Source organism: Periplaneta americana, chromosome 17 (genome assembly GCF_040183065.1).
Source record: "Periplaneta americana isolate PAMFEO1 chromosome 17, P.americana_PAMFEO1_priV1, whole genome shotgun sequence".
Taxonomy (NCBI): Eukaryota; Metazoa; Arthropoda; class Insecta; order Blattodea; family Blattidae; genus Periplaneta; species Periplaneta americana.
Window position 1 is genome coordinate 85,226,203 of NC_091133.1, and position 21,539 is coordinate 85,247,741.

At 35.1% G+C, this 21,539-nt stretch overlaps 1 protein-coding gene across 1 annotated transcript; it reads right to left on the reverse strand.

Moving 5' to 3' along the window:
- Window positions 1-360: 360 nt before the first annotated feature.
- Window positions 361-20,548, reverse strand: LOC138692861 (N-acetylneuraminate lyase-like). Its single transcript, XM_069816151.1, has 8 exons — window positions 20,102-20,548; window positions 14,708-14,763; window positions 12,350-12,426; window positions 9,894-10,039; window positions 5,823-5,991; window positions 5,212-5,354; window positions 680-851; window positions 361-581 (listed from the first exon to the last, which is right to left on the reverse strand). Exons 1-8 carry the CDS (start codon window positions 20,102-20,104, stop codon window positions 436-438), a joined length of 912 nt encoding a protein of 303 aa, XP_069672252.1. The 5' UTR covers window positions 20,105-20,548; the 3' UTR covers window positions 361-435.
- Between the last annotated feature and the right edge of the window lie 991 nt (window positions 20,549-21,539).

Here is a 21,539-nt window from a genome sequence, read left to right on the forward strand (position 1 = left end):
CGCTTTCAGCTAACAAGAGGTAGCCGGCTGGGCTAGTGGTAGCCTACGAAACCTGTAGGTCTATTGTCTTCTTTTTATGTTAAGGAATTTTTGTACTAAATTTTCCATTTTTGTAACACATTAAGTCTTGAAATCCAAGTTCTGTCCGCAGTCAAGAGGTAAAGCAAGCTTTAGGACTGTGAAACAGCTGTCCGTGTCCGTGTCTGAGAGTGTCCGTAAACGAGAGTTAAATTTATCATTATTTCTATATTATTTCAGTTGGGACATAAAAACCTGTCCATATATGAGGAGTGTCCGTATCTTGGGGGTGTCCTTAAGGAGAGGTTTCACTGTATTACAGTTCTTAGAAACACGACACAATTTTCATGGTATGCATAATTTTATTCACTGAAATGTTAATTTGTGGTTGATGATATTTACAATACTTGTATATGCTTAGTGGAGAAGTTTCATGGCCGTTAGTTCTTGTTTAAGTTGTTGAATTTCTTTGCTGGTAAGTGGGGTAAGTGGTGGTCGAGGAGGTCCCACATCAATAGGGGTCATTAAATTCATTGCAGCTTTCATAGTTGCTACCCAGCCACCTGTGAAATAAATTAAGTTTTGACAATCTAATTCAAAGTAATATCCATATACAGTATATTGCAATATGTTGTTCTGTTACAGAAGTTTTCTTACTTACCATTACGAGTCATGACATTTATAGCTGCAGATAGTTTCCTCTGTTCTTCGAGTGCTTCCTTTGAACGATTGTTTTTAATTGCTGCAAGCATTTTAATGCTAGGACTTGGAAGCATGTTTAGAGTGGTAGCAATTGCAGAGTCAAATCCCAGTGTAAATGCTCCGGCGAGAACCTGTAGATGAATCCATATAAGTATATAGCTTTGTACAAACATATACAGTCAATTCTTGCAATCTGCATTTGCATGTTTGTCAGTACCTTAAAATGGGAGTGAATCCAATATACACCATAGTATTATGAAAACAGTCAGTTATGTTTTTTTTAAACAAAGAATGGTGCACAGATGTTGCTGTAATTTGAAAAGTGTCATTGACACTTAGGTTTCTAAGAAAGATAAATTTCAAGCAACTTCAATCAATCAATCTTCTTAATGTATCCAGCTGTTTGCTGACAACATAAAGGCCACTGTAGTCTTTTCAGTTCTTGTTTTTCATGAGAAATGAGGGGGTATTTTGATCGGTGTTCATTATAAATGCCTGTTGCTAGTAGCCAGAGTTGGGGTGTAATCAATATATACTGTAGAGCTGTGTCTTCTGCAACTGGTACTGATGATTTTAATTTACTTCTTTAGTGATTTATGAATGGACAGTATAAAAGAATGTATTCCAGATCTTCATCATGATTATTACATCACAGACAAGTAGGAGTATCAGAAAGGTGAAATTGCTGTAGGTACATTGTGTGACAATGTGACCTGTTCTGGCTCTTGTTACAAATGTTTGAACATGTCTGGGCAAGTTTTTGTACATTTCTAGGTCATTTGATTTCTTTTGAATGGACTGTAAAATTTTTCCTTTGTCAAAAGAGAGCCAATTGTTGATCCATAAGTTTATGAAATGAGACCTTACTGAAGCAAAAGCACTGGATAGAGATATCATTTGAAGAGATATTGGTTGCAAATATGTTGCCTGTTTTGCAATATTATCGACTTTCTCGTTTCCAGGTATCCAACAATGGATACCTAATCCATTGAAATGTTATTTCCTTTTGAAGTTGTTTTAGTATACTTAGTTGTTTCTGAATTGGAATAATTCTATGTACGTATAGGTTTGGTACATATTTGATTATATTAAATATAGCTCTCTTGGAGTTGGTAAGTATGCAAATAGATTTTTCAGAAATTTGAGTAACACACTGAAGAGCAGCATCAATAACTAACAATTCAGTGTCAAGACTGGAGGAGGATGAACATGGTATGAAATAACTTTCTTAATATTTTGGAATATAATACCCTGCTCCTGATGTCCTATCATCAGGGTTTAGAGATCCATCTGTATAAATTTGAAGGTGATTCTTGTATGTGCTGCAGATTAGTTCCATGGCATCTAACTTAAGAATGTATGGAGGATCATTTTTGGAATGATTTCCTGGAATTTGTATGCTATGTTCTGGAATTGCCCATTTCCATGGAGGAATTTCGTTCACAACTGGAGTTTTACCAATGAGTGTGTCTGTGATATAGATTGGTATTTCTTCTTTGTTTATTTTGTATAAATTACACAGGATATTATGTGACAGTTTGAAGAACATCTGAGATCTGGATGAGGCTTCCAATTTTAAATGTATTTTTTTAGATTTTTTTCAAGCAACTCAAACATGAAGAAATAATTAGTCAGTGGACCATGTTTAGAATAAAGCAGGCTTTGACCATTTGTAAACTAAGAGAACATAATTTGTTGTTACAGTTGTCTAGTGGCTAGAGCACTGGACTTGTAATCATGTGTACCTGAGTTTGATCCTCAGTGTACATCCAATTTATAACTTGTGTTGGGTAAGCTCATGGTCCAGGCAATGTAGGGGCTTTCTCTGGGAGCTCTGGTTCCCCTGTAGCAACCCAACAAAACTCCATCATCATTTCATCTCGGGTGTAGTGTAGATCAGCCTCCTATAGCGCACTCTGGGCAATGACTGTTGGTAAATTGATCTACATAACTGACTTCATATGGGTGAAATACAAATTAAAAGCATGATCTTCTTTTGTTTTATAAATTATCGAAGCTTGCTATTTCTGAACGTGGCCCACTGATTAAGTTACTTCTTCATTTTTATATGCATAGATTTCTTATGCAATGTTAAATTTCTATGCCCTATACCCAGAAAAACATTATATATATATGTTATTGTTGTTTTCTAATGCCAGGCGTTTGACAATAAAGTCATTTGACCTCTTGCACTCCAATATTTTTCAAAGATATTATCATGGCCAGCCACCGAAGCACAGATTTTGAGGTGTTCCGAATCCATTTCGTGGTTTGAGTTGCACAGTGGGCATTTAGGGGACTGATATATTCCGATGATATATTCCGATTCTATGCAGGTTCTTGGCTGATGTTATACCACCAGCATTACATTGTAAGATGTTTAGTTGATTCTGTACCATTAAAGTAGTCCCCGCCCGGAGATCCGATTGGGGGACTATTTTACCTCCGGATAATTTTACCTTAATGGTACTCATTTTATATTGGAGTGAAAATGGCAAGTTGTGTGTGTGTGTGTGTATATATATATATATATATATAATTTTTTCTTAACCTTACCTGCTTTAAAGATACGAAAAAAAAAATTGAGGACCATTTTCCAAAACTCGCTTTCTGCAGAAATGGGCAAAATGGAGTTTTGTGTAGTATACCATATACTTAAGAAAAGATACATATTTTGCTTTCGATTTGTATATGTACCAAATACTGTCTAAAAAATAAAGTGTTTAACATAGAATTTGAAAATTATTTTTTTACGTACAATTTTCCAATCAGTTATTTGTGTCTCCTCAAAAATTACAATTTTGCAGAAAGCGAGTTTTGGAAAAACGGTCCTCAATTACATTACAACTGTCACAGTCAAAGGAGCGAATTCTGATGTCTCTAGTGAAGCATATGGAAGCTATAGTGCCAAAGCACAGCGTTGCAGCTGGCAGCATTCCCATCCCCTCCTGTCCCTCAGAAACAGACAGTTGGTGGGCATTACTTCTCAGAAGCCAAGTGAAGATGGTGTTGCCACATAGCTCCTTAACTTACAAATATTTTTATGGGGGTAGATAAAAAATTTATTTTTTTTCTTCCACCATGTTAATACAGTAGAACCTCTATTATCCGTGGTTATGAAGGGCGTGGAGTTAATCGAAAAAATCGGATAATCCGTACCATACAAGGTTTTCATAAATTAACTGCATAATACAGTTTCATAATTTCCTCTGTGGTCTTGTGTTTTTAACATGCCAGGTAATGGATCAGATGTTCACTAATATATGTCTGGTTTTCAATGACGGGTTTTTAAGAGCCAAGGAAACTTTATGACGACTATCTGTGGAAAGATAGGAATAGTACAGGTCTCATGTTGTAGATTTACATATTTATTACACTTTATATTTGTTTTTAATTAAATCGTACACAGTTGTAATTCCTATTTCGTATTCTGATTCGAGATGAACCACAGTTTCTCTTTTCTCAAACCACTCAATTACTTGCACTACTCGTATTTTTCGTAGCACAACTTCTTTTCTTTGACACCTGTGGAAGGCATTTTGCAAAGAATTTAGGCCCCTTTAAGAGTAGACCATACTGTATAAGAGTAAAAGTTTGTAAAAGACACTCTGTTGAAAAAATTCGTACTAATAAAATGTACAGTACTTCATATTTTTCTGCAGCAAAAAGAAAAAAAAAAAAAAAGAGCGCGAGAGAAAGACAGTTGGATAATCCACCAATCGGTTAATAGGGTGACGGAAAATCGGGGTGCTACTGTAATGTCAAATTTTGGCCACTCAAACGCAATTACAAGGGCTGTAAAAAAATAAGTTTTCTTGGAGACATTTAAATAAAGTAAACACAATTTCATGGAGAAATTGATTGAAACAGATATATCAGTTGTTGAGATATTTTTCAACACATTTCCCTACTGAAATTGAGAAATCTGTCATACCATGGGATCAACTTTCGTAGCCCTGTGTAGTAGAAGTCTGCTGCTTGCGATCAGAACCAGTATGTGACAGCCATCTGCCTGCACCTTTCTGCTGATTCCATGGTATGAAAAATGTTTCAATTCCAGTGGGGAATGTGTTGAAAAATAGCTCAACATTTGTTGTATCTGTTCCAATAATTTTTTCAATGAAATTGTGTTTTCTTTCTGTAAACGGCCCCAGGGAAACTTATTTTTTTACGGCCCTCGTAATTGCATCCGAGTGGCCAAAATTTGTACAAGCACATGTTTTGACATTATTAACATAGTGGAAGAAAAAAAATTAACTTTTTTATCTGTCTCCATGAGAATGTTTGCTTGTTAGTTGTCATTATAATGTAAACACTTCCTTCTGCACCACTAGAAAGGCAAGTGACGATTTCAGTTTCTATTGGCTGTTCCAAGAGCACAGCAGGTAGAAGGGAATTAAAAAATAGACGTTACAGGACTGTCAGAAGTCGATTCTTTGCTTGTAACAGCTTTAATGATTCGAATTCATTTTCATGCAAGATAATACATACATGATCACAGCCCAAGAAAATGGCAAGATTCCCATTTTCCACAACGCACTGTGTTCCTTCCTCCAGATTGTTGTCTGTAAACTTCATTCCAACAAATGTAGGAATATCACGAGCAGCAGCAGCCAGGAACTTGGGCATGCTTACTAAAGTAAACAAAACACTACATTATCTAATTACTGTATATGCATGAGACATAGGACAAACATAATGTATACAAAACTGAAGAAAAAATAATAGTGGTTATTTGATATGTTTAGTGTCTCACGTTGTGTTTTGTCAGACAAGAAACACAGTATTATAAAATGTAGTAAGTTAGAAAGACTGATGATATTCTGTGATTCTTGCAGACAAAAATTTTGACAGTTTACAAAAAAAAATCTATGTATGGTTTTATTGAACCATTGGTTCTATGTAGATGATTTACTGTGTGTAAAAATTCATACACAGTAACAAATTGAACATAACCAAAAAAATTCTGCATCGGACTAACTACATAAAATCTTAAATTAGTTAATTTATATTATTGGTATGTGTGGGAAATTGTATTTGATGACGTGTTTTTTATTTTTTACAACGGTGTCCCATTAAATTCTAATATAAGAAGTACTTACCTCTAACTCCAGTATATGCGGGATTATGATAGTACAGGAGAGGTGTTTTTGGAGCTGCTTCTCCAACATATTTAAGATAATTCACAAGTCCTTCCACTGTTGAAGGCTTGTTAAAGAGCTCAGGTAGACTCATGATGCTGTCACAGCCCAGCCTTTCTGCATGTGCGGCCTATGGAAATAACAGATACCGGTACAGAGAAATATTAGGACCCAGACAAAAAAAATTGTTGATGTTGTAGTTTGTGTGAGTTTTCTCGACTTTATATATTTTCTCTACAGTAGAAAGTCTGGGGTTGTTACAAACATTATTTTCATTTCTAGTGTGAGGTATTGTATGAGTTTAAATTAAATTAGCTTGTTTTTGTAAGTTATTTGAGCACACAGCTTTATAAAAATACATATTTTAATTTATAATACAAATGACTGATAACAGACAAATCAAATCTAAAGTGGAAAACTTCAGAGCACACGTTTCTTTCATTTAATATATGTTTTTTTAACTCTGAAACTTTTTCCAACACAGAAAACACTATTAATTTATTATTATTATTATTATTATTATTTATTTTATTTTATTTAACCTGGCAAAGTTAAGACCATAAAGCCTTCTTTTACACTAAGCCAGGAGTAAAACTTGATTGCATAATTAAGTATACAAATATGTCAGATTTAAGTTAAGTTATAAGCAAATGCGATTTACGTAATAAAATCAGGAAGAGACAGTCAAATAAAATGCACGCAATAAAAAAAAAACTAAAATAAACGCACTGAAATGCAATACATTGTGTTTATAATGTGTTAAGTCTGGCAAGTCATCATAAGATATTCTTCTAATTTATATTTAAAAGAAATCGAAGTCTGGCTGTCCTTCGATGTAAAAGACAAAAATAATGGATGTATAGTATGATTTCACTGGTCTTATATCTATATTGCAGTGCTACTCTATTCACTCTCGCCTTATACAAGAGATCTGGAACAGAGTAAAATAATGAGTTGCTAGTATCTTGAAGTATTGTTGACAAAAATATGCAAATTTTGAAATTATGTAACTTAAGTATAGTAATTCCTTAAGTAATCAACAGACATCGGATTCTAGGGCAAATGCCTATTTTGTTTCTTTAGGAGAAAAGTAAAAATAATTATTAATATTTGTGTTTCATGGAAATTGAAAGGTATTCAAAGAGTTTTATAGTGCCCTAAAATGGTTATTAGAGCCTAATTTGTTAATATTCGCCTAAAAATGCCTAACTCACTGTAAAGTTTCGCATTTTACTCTTACTTTTTATAATTTATACATGCATTCACTGCGAAATTTAAGGCATTTAAAAAGTGGAAAGTTTGCTTCACACCGGCCATGAAACCATTGATAAAGGAAACAAAATGTTTTGAATCTCACGACACTCGCAATAGATTTCACCGAATTTAACATGTTTGGAGGCATAAATGCCGACAAAGAACCAACCTTAGTTTTGAAGCAGGCAACATTCACAACATGTGCTGCTACCGATTCAGAGATATACTATACTATAAAAATGACTGTTTTCGGTCTGAAACCGATTAGCTGTACTGCCCTTCAGAGTGTCATAAAATCACAATTTTTGGAGAAAGTGTGTTTTTGAAATATTTATGAAAAGTCGTAAAACTGCGAATTAGTAGGGTAAACCGTTACAAAATATTTAAAAGAATGGCCCTCCTAGTGTTAACACTACCAGGAAATGCAACAATAAGTGGAACTGTGTATTTTTGTCCAATTGAATCTCAATAACAACGGTTCATTTGAATGCTCGTTAACAGTTGCTCTTTCCCTCACCTTATTTATGTTGAGAAGTTTTGAGCGGTAGGACGTTTTCCTGTAAAGTTTAACGCGATAATGCCGAAAAATATAAGTGCAAAATCTACATTGATCCGGCAATGGCTAACAGAATATTCAGAATTCACTTATGATGGAAAAATAATATTCTGCAAGATTTGTAGCAAACAGGTATGTAACAATAGTTGAAATATATAAATTCTATTAATTTTAATGAGTAGGCCTATAATATTTATACATTGACTGAGCTATCCTGAGGTATAATTCTTTTTAAGACCACTACACTTTAACCTTTTAAATTCCGATAGTTAAAGTATTTGCAGGTCATTAAAATTTTGATTGTTCGAACCCACTAACTTTGTGATAGAAATACGGCAATACAACAATTAGGATTTTATTTTAATTCAGTTTACTTTACATTTTTAGATTTCGCAAGAAAAGAAGTGCCACCTAAAGCAGCATGTGCAAGGAGCGGCTCATAAGGCTAAAGTTCAGCAGAAAAATCAACTGCAACAAACTTTACTAACACAGCCTACTTCATCCAATCTCAGCAGCAATTTCTATGCTGATTTAACCAGAGCGTTTGTTGCTGCTAACATTCCCTGGAATGCAATTGAAAATCCGGTTTTAAGACAGTTCTTACAAAAATACTGCAAACAAAATATCCCATCTGAGTCGACCCTAAGAAAAAATTACTTAGACAGAATATACAATGAAACTTTCGCTTCCATTCGGGAGGATATAGGTGATTCTTACATATGGGTCTCTGTGGATGAAACCTCAGATCCTATGAATAGGTATATAGCAAATATGGTAGTAGGAAAACTTAGTCCTGATGGACCTTCGATTCCACACCTCGTATGTGTTAAGGAACTTTCGAAAGTGAATAGCCAAGCCATTGCTTATTTTGTAAATAAAGGCCTACAGTCTTTATACTCAGGTAATATAGACGATTCTAAAGTTCCGTTGTTTTGTACTGATGCTGCCTCATACATGGTTGCTGCAGCTCCACTTCTTAAAACATTTTATCCTAACCTCACGCATTTAACCTGTCTAGCACATGGCCTTCACAGGGTTTCTGAAACAATCCGGAATGAATTTCCTCTTGTCAATTCGTTTATTTCTAACACAAAAAAATGTTTTTGTAAAGCCCCATCCAGGATTTCAATATTCAGAGAGAACTTTCCAGATATCCCACTCCCACCTCAGCCGGTTGTTACACGATGGGGAACCTGGATTCAGTCAGTGGTGTATTATTCTAAGTATTTTAAAGAAGTGGTCACAGTTATTGATAAATTACCTGAAACTGATAGTGCAGCGTGTGTGAAAGCAGTGAAAGATTGTCTGAATGACTCACGAGTAAAAAACGATATTGCCTACATAACATCAAACTTTTCTTTCATACCTGCAAGCATTGAACAATTAGAACGTGAAAAACAATCTCTTTGTAGCCAAATAGCAATAGTAAAGGAAGCTCAAGTGAACATACATTCTGCTTTGGGCGAAACTGGGAAAAAAGTTAAAAATAAGTGGAACAACGTATTAAATAAGAATGTAGGATTTTCATTGTTGGAAAAAGTATCAAGAGTGATATCGGGGGAAAGTATAAATGTTCCAGTAAGTATTGATGTTTCTATTGTACCTAATTTAAAATTTGCCTCTCACATCAGTTTCGGTTGAAAGAAGTTTTTCTGCTTTCAAAATGATTCTCAGTGACAAAAGGCAAAGGTTAACTTTGGAGAATTTAGAAAAAATTCTGGTGGTGTACTGTGCAGATAATTATAATAAAGTCTGAGCATGGAACTGAATTTCAATAACTTAAAATGAGTAATCTTGATATCAATAATCATTATTTCATTAGTTTCAATATATTAAATTTGTGCAGCTCTGTTTATAAATATAATATAGTATTCTTTTTTAATGTTTAAACATACTTTTTTGTGCGTATTTTAGTGTATAACTAAAAATTTCAGTGAAAGAAATAAGTATGATACCTTGATGTGCCTAAAATGCCTATTTTCATTAAAATAGAGCCTAATTTTACAAATTTTGAGCTTATTTTAGGCGCCTAAAACTGCAATTTTTAGTGCCTAAAAATCCGATGTCTAGTAATCAACAAAAATCACGCATAGTTTTGTCTGGTGTTTTTCCAAGGCAAAATTTCTAAATTTTTATGATAAATACAGTTCTGTGATACAGTCACATACGTAATATCATTGTGATAAACCGTGTGAATATTTTGTTCGTAAAGAAAATATTACCATCTCCTGAACATCCTTGAGACATGCACCTCCAACATGTACCATCAGAACTTGCTTTGTTTCTTTCACAGCAGTAGCCCATGCTTCTGTAACTGCCTTCCTCTCATCTACTGTCATCGACATTCCCTCGCCACTTGTTCCATTCACTGTAATCATGTACATATGGCGACTTTAAAACAAATCTTGAATTTAGTACATTATCCATAGTATGAAGGAGACACCACGAGCCAAAACTTGCCTAAGCAAGATAGAATCTTTCTGTTCAAAATTAATAGGTTTTTATTTTTAAAAAAGGCTGATATGAGGATATCAAAGAAAGGACGACTAGAGAATACCAGAATTTGCTTTTTACTAAAAGCTTGTTGGAAGAAGGGATGTGGGTAGACCACAAAAAATGTGGATGGATTCATTGTGAGAACAGAACAGGCGGAATGCCTATTCCTTGGAGTGATTATGATGATGATGATGATGGTGATGATGATGATGATGATGATGATGATGATGACATGCAATACAATGCAATGCCATGCTTCAGTTGAAAATATTTTGGAAATCGGTATACTGTTTCTTTATATCATATTGTATCATTTCATGCACATAACAAAATTGTTCTTTAGAATTTCAGAAACAGATGTGAAATCATTCATCATTAACTGTTTGTCTAACTTACTTATGTACGGCTTTTAAGGAACCGGGAGGTTCATTGCCGTCCTCACATAAGCCCGCCATCAGTCCCTATCCTGTGCAAGATTAATCCATCCTGTGCAAGATTAATCCAGTCTCTATAATCATATCCACCTTCCTCAAATCCATTGGAACGAAAATCAAAATGGGTACACTTTCTTGCCATAACATGGAGTTGCGTTGTGTACATACATACATACATACATACATACATACATACATACATACATACATACATACATACATACATACATACATACATACATACACTCGCAAACAACAGTAGTTAGTACATAATTATGACACAAAGGAAATTGTAATTAGTAGTTATTTATCACATTAAATGTCACGTGTTCTACAAATGGAGCTGCAGCATTACTTAAATGTGAGAGAACAATTATTGCTATAAAAATTACTTATCATTAACTTATCGTTGTAGACACTGACTTCAACTAGTATGGAAAGTTCAAGAAATTATCTGATACCGGTACTAATATACATTCAACTCTAATCAGTGATATATGAAATGCCATAACATGTTATGTAACGTGCTTAGTTAATGTCCTTGAATGCTGACACTGTCGGTGTGTTATTAATACAGATGGCTAATGCTTATAATTTCACACATAAATAAGTCTACCACATTGTCTCTTAGTATTACTTGTGAGGTTCAGACCTGTCTTCGGATAGTTGACAAAACAACAAATAACTAAGTCTTGGATGATATATTTTTAGCTTTGTTATTTTAACGATTATTTAGCGTTGATGGGATGGTGATAGATTTGGCGAGATGAGGCCGAGGATTCGCCATAGATTACCTGACATTCGCCTTACGATTGGGAAAACCTCGGAAAAAACCCTACCAGATAATCAGCCCAAGCGGGAATCGAACCAGCACCCAAGAGCAACTCTGGATCGGCAGGCATATGCCTGAGCCGACTGAGCTGTGCCGGTGACTTCTTGGATATTATACGTTACAAAAATTCAAGTTAGGTTTTTCAAGTTGTAGTTTAGGATATAATAGACTTAAATTGTAATATAGCATTAAATTTTATAAGCTAGCTACATACAAAGAAAGGAAATTAATCAATATAGCAATATGTTTAAAGCTTACCTTACAAATGGCTTTTAGAGAACCCAGAGGTTCATTGCTGCCCTCATATATGCCCACCAATGGTCCCTATCCTGAACAAGATTAATCCAGTCCCTACCATCATATCCCACCTCTCTCAAATCCATTTTAATGTTATCCTCCACTCTACATCTCGGTCTCCCCAAAGGTCTTTTTCTCTCAGGTCTCCCAACTAACACTCTATATGCATTTTCGGATTCACCCATACGTGCTACATGCTCTGCCCATCTCACATGTCTGGATTTAATGTTACTAATTATGTCAAGTGAAGAATACAATGCGTGCAGTTCTGCATTGTGTAACTTTCTCCATTTCTCCTGTAACTTCATCCCTTTTAGTCCCACATATTTTCCTAAGCACCTTATTCTCGAACACCCTTAACCTCTGTTCCTCTCTCAAAGTGAGAGTCGAAGTTTCACAGCCATACAGAACAATTATTGGTAATATAAGTGTTTTATAAATTCTAACTTTCAGGTTTTTTTAAAGCAGACTGGATGACAAAAGCTTCTCAACTGAATAATAGCAGGCATTTCCTATATTTATTCTACGTTTGTAAGTAAATAAGTAAGTGAACTTGAAGCATAAGATGAAATTGAAATAATGAGATTAACAATATAAAAACAGAATGACAGTAACTTACCCAGTACTGCATCGATCCCTATGCTTGATAGAAATTTGGCATATTTTGGAATGACATCCAACTGAATACTGAATTTCCTGAAATGAATATGATAAAAAAATAAATAACACGCACGAGTATATCTGAAGTCTAATACATATAATGAGAATTTTGATATCTTAACAAAATGTTGATGAGGTTGAAAATATTTTAAAAACTCGGTGCCTTTTTTTTTTTTTTTTTCTCTCCTCCAAAGTTACCGTGCATTTCATGGTCTGATATAAGATGAAGTATACTAATCAAGTATAATATAAAGTATGATATTGAATTTAACAAATGTGATTACAATTAGATATTAAACAAACTCAAGAAATAATAAAAGATATAGAAGAAAAAGTTCCTAAAATTTAAACACACTAACGTTACAGTTACACACGAGAAAATATTGTGAATTATATCTGAGTTTTAATTTTTTTTAAAATTCCAATGGCGTTCATTAGATGTGATTCTTTCTTGCATCCCAGTAGATTGCTGGTAAATTGGATTCTATCCTCGTGTGTCTTTCTATTGCACTGCATTGGAGTAGATTGTCTTTGTTCATGGTGGGGTCTTTACAGATGGTGCATAAGGGTGAGTCCTTGGATGTTAATCTACAAATGGCTCGTGAAACAATCATATGTGTTGAGTCTAAACCAGGGATGTAAATGAGAAATCGCGTGTGACATATTTCTTCCCTCCTTCCCAGCCTACAGTGCAGATGTACTTGAGGAATCATAGAGAGAGAGTTTGCGATTCCATCCTGTGCATCTAAATCGATAGAGGGAAGTAATGAGGGGAAATCGCTTTGCAAGTCACATTTTTACATCTCTGGTCTGAACATTGCCACTGCACCTTTTCTTGCTGCTTTTGAGTATTTGTTCCACGTGCTGTTGTCATGGTTCATTTTTTTATATGGTTTTCTGCTTTTGTTCTACACATACTGTTTTCAAATTTCCTTTGCATAACTTAAGTGTTTTGAGGTTATGGAGTGATAGTTAGATATGTTTTTGTTGTAGGGTTGTATCTTTCTTCGCCAGTTCGTCTGCTATTTCGATTCCTAGGCTGGTATTCACTGTAGTTCTATTTTCTTTCCTGTTTTTATAAGTTGTCTGATAATTTTACGTATTTCCGATGTTTTGTTCTTTTGTTTGATGCTACTGCTGCAATGGGAGATTTTTGGTCCATCAGTAAAACTGCTCTTTGAAATTAATTTATTCTGAACATAAGATTTTTCATTGTAAATTCTATAGCTTCTATTTCAGTAGTATTTTGGCTGACTGGTAGGTAGTGAGAAAAGTTTACAGTGTATATCAGCTTCTGCTTTTGAGCTTGTTTTATTTTGGAACCATGTATAAAAATATGCAGCCAGGAAGTTTCTGGGAACCTGGTATGAATTGTTTCTATGCTTAACCCCTCAACCCAGTATTTAAAAGTCCCTGTGCTAAGCACTGAAGGGGTATTTAAATCTCCTAGTAGAATTAAATTTACATGACGACACTCTTTAATTTCTAATTTCTAAATTCTAAATGATTAAATATAATACAACCATATGACAGTAAAAAACAGACTCTCTGCAAATACACTCGAAAAAACCGCATATCTAAAAAAAAAAAAAGATTATGAACTGTGGCGGTTTTAATGCAATCATGCATGATGCTTACACTTGTACGTAAAACTGCTATAGAATTAACCTAGAGAGCTGTGTACACAAGTACGGCAAACCAGCTGAGGGGTTAATAATCTGGGTATTCCTGGGGAGTGTCTTGTTTTCTTGCTTTCAATTTTTCTGTGGATTATACTGAATGAAAGCAGTGACCTTGACTAAAAAAACTGAATAAGCAACCAGTTTATCTACTCCTAAGTAAATTCTGCACTCTGTTATCTTAACTGCTCACTTTACTGAGGTAATAATTGTTCAAATGTTCAGTTTTAAAGTGTCAGCCGCATTTGTTATGACATGGCTTAACGGTAGAACTTTGAATTAGGAGTATGTGCAGCAGACATATAAATAATTCGATGCAAAGAATGTTTCCAGCTAGTGTTCTGAAAACTGGTTAAACTTAAGCATTGACCATGACAATAAAAGCTTTAAAACCAGTTTAAGCAGGAGCTTTTTATTAAAGTTGTCGTATATGGCTTATAGGGGTGCAATATACGATTATTTTATTCAATATTAAATCCGTATCATAACATTTGTGAATTTTCACTGAATTATTTTATGTTTAAACAGGTTAATCCTTTCTTACATGATATTTGTGTATCCTAAAAGTAATATGGTGATGAGAAAAAAATAGATAAAAAAATTAAAAATTTAGTGTAATTTCATTTTTGTTGACATACCCATCATTTGTATACGGTGTCAGAACAGGTGACAGAAGTCCTCGAAATGCAAATTTCTGGAAGAAAAATAAATACTTAAGTTATATTATTTTGTCATTTACATGAAAACTTTTTATTTCGCTATTTTATTAAATATTATAACCGAATTTCTAGCTAAATGCTATTAAAAATGCACCATTTCAACCTTAAAATATTTAATTACCTGGACCTACTACACATATTACATATCTAAGGTATGAAATAGAAGTATTCATTTGCGAACTTATAAATAAATAAATAAATAAATAAATAAATAAATAAATAAATAAATAAATAAATAAATAAATAAGGGGAAGGATCAGGACCATGTTTCTTAAAATAAATTCATAGAAACAGGCCACAAAGTGAAGAAGAAGAAGAAGAAGAAGAAGACGACGAAGAAGAGATATCCTTTTATAATGATGCGTAGCATTATATTTATTTATTTTATTTTATGGTGCTTTGAATTAAAGATATTAGCTACCATCGATAAAATTACATAATTTCTATGAATTATGCAGTGGAAAGGGATTTGAAATCAGTAGCCTGAGCGTAATTTAAAATACAATTTGGAAGCATGTCTCAAAAGAAGACTGTAGTGTTACAAAACTATAATTATAAATCGAAAACTTCCCTGGAATAAGGGTGTAACCAACAAATCTATAATACACTTTTCAGGAGAAAGAAAAATAATTTCAGGGTCATATTTATTTAGGACTGTATTTACTAGTATAACCATTTGATTAATCAAGGACAAGTTTATTCAGCTATTGGATGCAATAATTTGTTATTATAAATTAATGTTTCAAAATTACTTTTTCCACTAACAAGTCACATATTTCATTGATTTTATGTTACATCCTTTTTCTGGTAGGTCTACAATTGTGCCTTTAATCATTTTGCATTTATAGTTACATTTGTAAATAATGAAGAAAACTTGCTATAATAACAAATGCTGCGACTGTCATTCCAAAACCCCCAATTATTATGTCATACGTACTATCTGAAGGTTACTCATTTGACCGATTAAAATTCTTATCAGTACACAGTTCTGATAATGAAACAGGCGATTATCGCAGTGAGAGTCCGTGATTCTTTTAATCTCATCTTGCACTGGAAGTAGAGACAAAAAGTGTAGCATTCCCAACGACTGTAAACTTTCCATTAGGCACAAAAGAACTGCAATAGTATGCTTAGGCTTGTATGTTAATGTCCACAGACTATATTTATTTTTAAAGGGAAAGAATAATAATAATTATTTATTTATTTATTTAATTAATCTGGCAGAGCTAAGGCCAGTAGGCCTTCTCTTCCGCCCAGCCAGACTCTAATCCTAACTGAATACAATTGGCTTTTAGTACCTTAATATCTAGACTGTAAAACAACATGAAAGTGAATAATGAAAGTAAAAGTAAATAATGAAAGTTATATAAGTAATACTAGTGAGACAATAATAAACATTGGTAAGAAATAATAATAATAATAATAATAATAATAATAATAATAATAATGAAATAATTTAAATATTTATTATGTGACATTATATAACCATTAAACATTGAGAAACTTGAAACAGCTATTATTGTTAACAAGAATTCTTAAAAAAGTATTTCCTTAAGCTATTCTGAAATTGGTTTGATTCTGACAGTCCCTGACATTACTCGGTAGGGAATTCCAAAGTCGAGGAACAGCTACAGTGAAGGAAGATGAATATGAGGATGTTCGGTGGGAGGGAATGGATAAAATTGAGGGGAGTTGTGATCGTGTGTCTAGATTATGGTAGGTGGATAAATTTTTAAAACGAGACGCAAGATAGACAGGAGTGGAGAAATACAATATGTGAAAGGGGTGGAAAAGACAGTGGATTTTCTTATGATCTTCTAAATGGAGCCAGGACAACATTTCGAGGGATGGTGTTACGTGATCAGCCCGGCGAATATTGCAGACGAAAACATATTTTGAACACGTTGCGGTCAGTAAACAGAATATCACAGTAATCGAAGTGGGGCATCACGAGTGTTTGCACTAAAATCTTTTTCAAGGAAAATTATAGAAAATTGTTCAATCACTTAAACGAATGGATTAGTGAGAATACTTTTTTGCAGATTTCTGCAACCTGAATGTTCCAGTTTAAACTTTTGTCCGTATAAATACCTAGATTCTTTACTGATTCACTGAACGGAATTTCAGTGCCTTATATTTTAATCGGTGAAAAATTTGTTATGTTAATAATAATGCTTCACATATGTGAATGGCCCACAATTATTGACTGTGGTTTTTCTGGATTTAGTTTAAGTCGGAATTTCCGTGTCCATGTCCAAATTGAGTCGAGATCGTCATTAATTTTAGTTATTGCATCATTTATTTTGTCAGTGTGGAATTTTATGTATATTTGAAAGTCGTCTGTATAGAAATAGTAGAGGAAATATCACATCATATTATTTTACAGTCATTCTCTAACATTTTACCATTAACTTACAAAAGACGTGCTGGCTTAATAAATTAGTTCGAAGATTGGTGGTGGTGGAGTCATATTTTGTGAGGGACAAAACAAAGATTCCTGAAGGGATTTCTCAGGATTCTCCATTTTCCCTCCATAATTCCACCATCATTCTCAATTTCAGTATTTATTATCGTCATTACAGTAGCATTAATCAAATTGTATGGGCGTCATATACAGTGCATAGATTTTATCTTTCCACTGTCCCATGTGTGCAGCTATGCTGTGCACTGCCGTTTCCGCTGTACAAACGTGAGCGTGGAAAGATAAAATGTATGCACTATATATTGTGACTGGCGTACAGGTAGTATCAGTCTGTGGAGACGTAGTTACCTTTCGGGAGGGAAGTATGAAAGGGTAACTTCAATGGGATATCACTGGAACCTTAAGCCTACATGGTTGAACCGACAGATGACACCACATAGCTGGGTCACGGTATCTGTACAGAAAGTGGTCTTCAGACTTCAACAAACATTCCCAAGTAAAAGGAATAGGTCTATATCCACTCAAGGCTGCGGTGCTATCCTTTGGATCATTCCTCCGTAGGCTATAAAGGAGGGTGGGGGGGGGGGGAATCATAAGAATAAAATTAATCTTCCCTAAACCCCTGCGGTGGATGAGTGGTCAGACCTTCGGCTTGTCACACAGGCGGTCTGGGTTAGAGTCTCAGTCTGGTCTGGGAATCTACAGGGTGTTTCCGAGGTGGTGTTACAAACTTTCAGGGATGATGGCGAAGGGCACATGTATCAATTTGAGATAAGGAACCCTGGTCCGGAAATGACCGAGTCGAAAGTTACAAACAAAAGTAATTGTGTGGAAATGAAATAATTTTATTCCTCTGTACACCTTTTTTATGTGTATTTATCTTTACATCTTACACATACTGTATTCATCTGACGTTGTTTACGTTGTCTACTTACAGTATTCCATTGTATTCCATTCAGTGCGCTGTCTGAGGGATGGGGACAGGAAACTACACTAAAACAATGCAGATAGCATATTGTGTAATGGACATGGTCGGTCCTGATATGCACATTTGTAGACAGCAATGTATGTGTACAAGTTGCACTGTGCAGTCCATCAGTCCTAGTGAAATGGAGGAGTACACGAGACCGGAGTAAGCAGACCTGATTTTCGAATACGGATGAGCCAATGGGAACAGTAGACAAGCTCACAGATTGTATCGGGCCAAGTACTCACGTAGGACATATCCGGCCCATACCATCTTTCCACGACTGTTCCAAAGGTTAAGGGAAGGTGTCAAATTACAATTCCATTTCACACAACTATTTTTGCTTATAACTTTCGACTCAGTCGTTTCCGGACCATGGTTCCTTATCTCAAATTGATACATGTGCCCTTCGCCATCATCCCTGAAAGTTTGTAACATCACCTCGGAAACACTCTGTATAGTGCCACTTATGGCGAAAAGGTCGCAGTTGGAGTTTTCCTCTGGGTTCTCCAGTTTCCTCATATTAGGCATCAACATTATTGTGTCCAATCTCCGTTCCATCATTCCATAGCACTTTCCAAATGACGGCTGCAATGCACGAAAGTGACTGGTCTAGGGACGAGTGGGGTTGCCTGTTCGAAACCTGGATACCTTACACGCCTTACAGTGTAGTCAGTTCGGAATGCGTCTAGCTCGAGGGTTGGTGCAATAGTCGTATTGGTATATTGGCGGGATTCGAATCCACGAACAGTTATCATGGTAGCTCAGGTGGCAGTCGTGTTGCATGCTGTTCTGTGACTATGCTTGGACGTAGGTTTGATTCCCATATGGGCCGATTATCTGGTTGGATTTTTCCCCGAGAGTTTCCACAACCGTAAGGCGAATGACAGGTAATCTATAGCGAATGCTCGGCATCATACCATCTCACTATTACAATTTCATCGACGCAAAATAAGCAGTTGATTCATTAAAGTTAAGTCAACTAAAAAAATCACTTACATAGCTAACATGCAGCTTAGTTATGCCTCGACCGGTATGTAAATTACGGCGATCTGTTGTTGGTAGTTATTTACTTACTTACTTGCTTACTTACTGGTTTTTAAGGAACCCGGAGGTTCATTGCTGCCCTCACATAAGCCCGCCATTGGTCCCTATACTGAGCAAGATTAATTCATTCTCTATCATATCCCACCTCCCTCAAATCCATTTTAATATTATCTTCCCATCTACGTCTCGGCCTCCCTAAAGGGCTTTTTCCTCCGGCCTCCCAACTAACACTATATGCATTTCTGGATTCGCCCATACGTGCTACATGCCCTGCCCATCTGAAACGTCTGGATTTAATGTTCCTAATTATGCCAGTTGAAGAACACAATGCGTGCAGTTCTGTGTTGTGTAACTTTCTCCATTCTCCTGTAACTTCATCCCTCTCAGCCCCAAATATTTTCCTAAGCACCTTATTCTCAAACACCCTTAATCTTTGTTCCTCTCTCAAAGTGAGAGTCCAAGTTTCACAACCATACAGAACAACCGGTAATATAACTGTTTTATAAATTATAACTTTCAGATTTTTCGACAGCAGACTGGATGATAAAAGTTTCTCAACCGAATAATAACAGGCATTTCCCATATTTATTCTGTGTTTGATTTCCTCCCGAGTATCATTTATATTTGTTACTGTTGCTCCCAGATATTTGAACTCCTCCACCTCTTCAAAAGATTAATTTCCAATTTTTATATTTCCATTTCGTACAATATTCTCGTCACGAGACATAATCATATACTTTGTCTTTTCGGGATTTACTACATTGGTTGTTACTACATTATTTAATCCATTTAATTAAAATATCACCTAGACACAGCATAGAATTCTACACGGGGCACGGACGTTTCCGGGTAGATGTTTGTTCTTAAGTAAACTTACCATTTTTGAAGCCAGTAGAGAACAGCGTCCGGAGTGTATAGCCTAGTGTTCGAACAGCGACGTGTGTGTTGCTGCGAAGCCTGTTGCTCTGTGTGCAGACTCTCTATATTTGTCGCATATATCACTATCACGTTATCTGCCACTCTCACTTCTCGTCCTCATAACAATCTGTGTTAAATAAAGTGTGTAGCAGCACTAGCAGCTCTCACAACATAGTAACAGGGAAGAATTGTTTATGAGCAGAAGAAGAAAGCAAAGTGCACACAGCCTGCCACCAGTAAGCTTACAGGCGTGTGGAGGTCACCTTCTCCAAAACAAGAACGTCATAAGAAACAAACACATAATGCGTTTTCGAAGCATATTTGAATATTATTGAAATTTAATCATCCCAAAAATACGCCTTCCTTTTATTCTACATTAATAAGGTTTGGTCACTTTGTCTTTTTGATTGAAGATTTAAGGATGCCATGAAGCTAGCTAGGATCTTACTCGCTGAATGTAAGGAAAGTGTATGTGCTTGTTGTGTCCTACTGTAACTTCTGTATACTTGCCAGACGAGGAAAGTCCAGCACGTGTTAAACGACTGGGACATGTGGCAGCATTATTTAACTTCACTCATAATTTAAATGTTTCTCCGTATACTGTACATTGTGTTGAGGAAAAAAATGTAGGCCTATAGTAAACTGACACTTGTGAGAATTTGGTTGTGTGGTAAGCTTATAAACGATACAAGTGCAATGAACTCTTTCTAGTGAGGATTTGTATATCTAAAAATAAAATCAGGGTTACAGTTACATTGTATTTCAATAACTAAGGCCAGTGTCGCCAACCGAGCCACCAAATAATTTGTGTTATTATCATTATTATTTATGAGATTTATTTATAACTCAAGTGTTTTGAGTCCATCCAATCTTTTCCAAAAGTTGGCGCCATTGACTAGGGCCACTCACAGCGTCACATGATTTATTCGCTTGAATGAGACGAGTAAGGAATTGGTTCAAGTTGCTACGCATTGCGTATGTACGTGTACATCATACATACATACATACATACATACATACATACATACATACATACATACATACATACCAGGGTTTAAGCTAGACAGTAAATAATTGTTGCAAAAATGCACAAATGAAAAATTATATTTGTGCAAATTGCGAAATGCTTGTGTAATATTATAAATAATATATACGTACTTTCTGGAGTTCAACGAACCTACTATGAAAAAACGTCGGATTAAATAACAGGCAAATATTCCGCACCATACGTTCATACTTCGAAGCATAGGAGGAGTTATGGGGGGCATTGCCCCCCAAACTTGTCTGAACTCTTTTTTCCTATTAACGTTAGAAAATAATTGAATTCAAAAAAATCTTTTTGCTTTTGTTTATGATTAAGTTTCTGTGCTTAAATTGACGAATTAATGTCTTCAGAT

What these genes read in the sequence shown, in the direction of transcription:
- LOC138692861 (XM_069816151.1), bottom strand. An exon ending in CGCATATACTGGAGTTAGAG is followed by an intron (nt 5,355 to 5,822) that starts GTAAGTACTTCT and finishes TGTTTACTTTAG; the next exon opens with TAAGCATGCCCAAGTTCCTG. An exon ending in AAATGTCATGACTCGTAATG is followed by an intron (nt 582 to 679) that starts GTAAGTAAGAAA and finishes TTTATTTCACAG; the next exon opens with GTGGCTGGGTAGCAACTATG.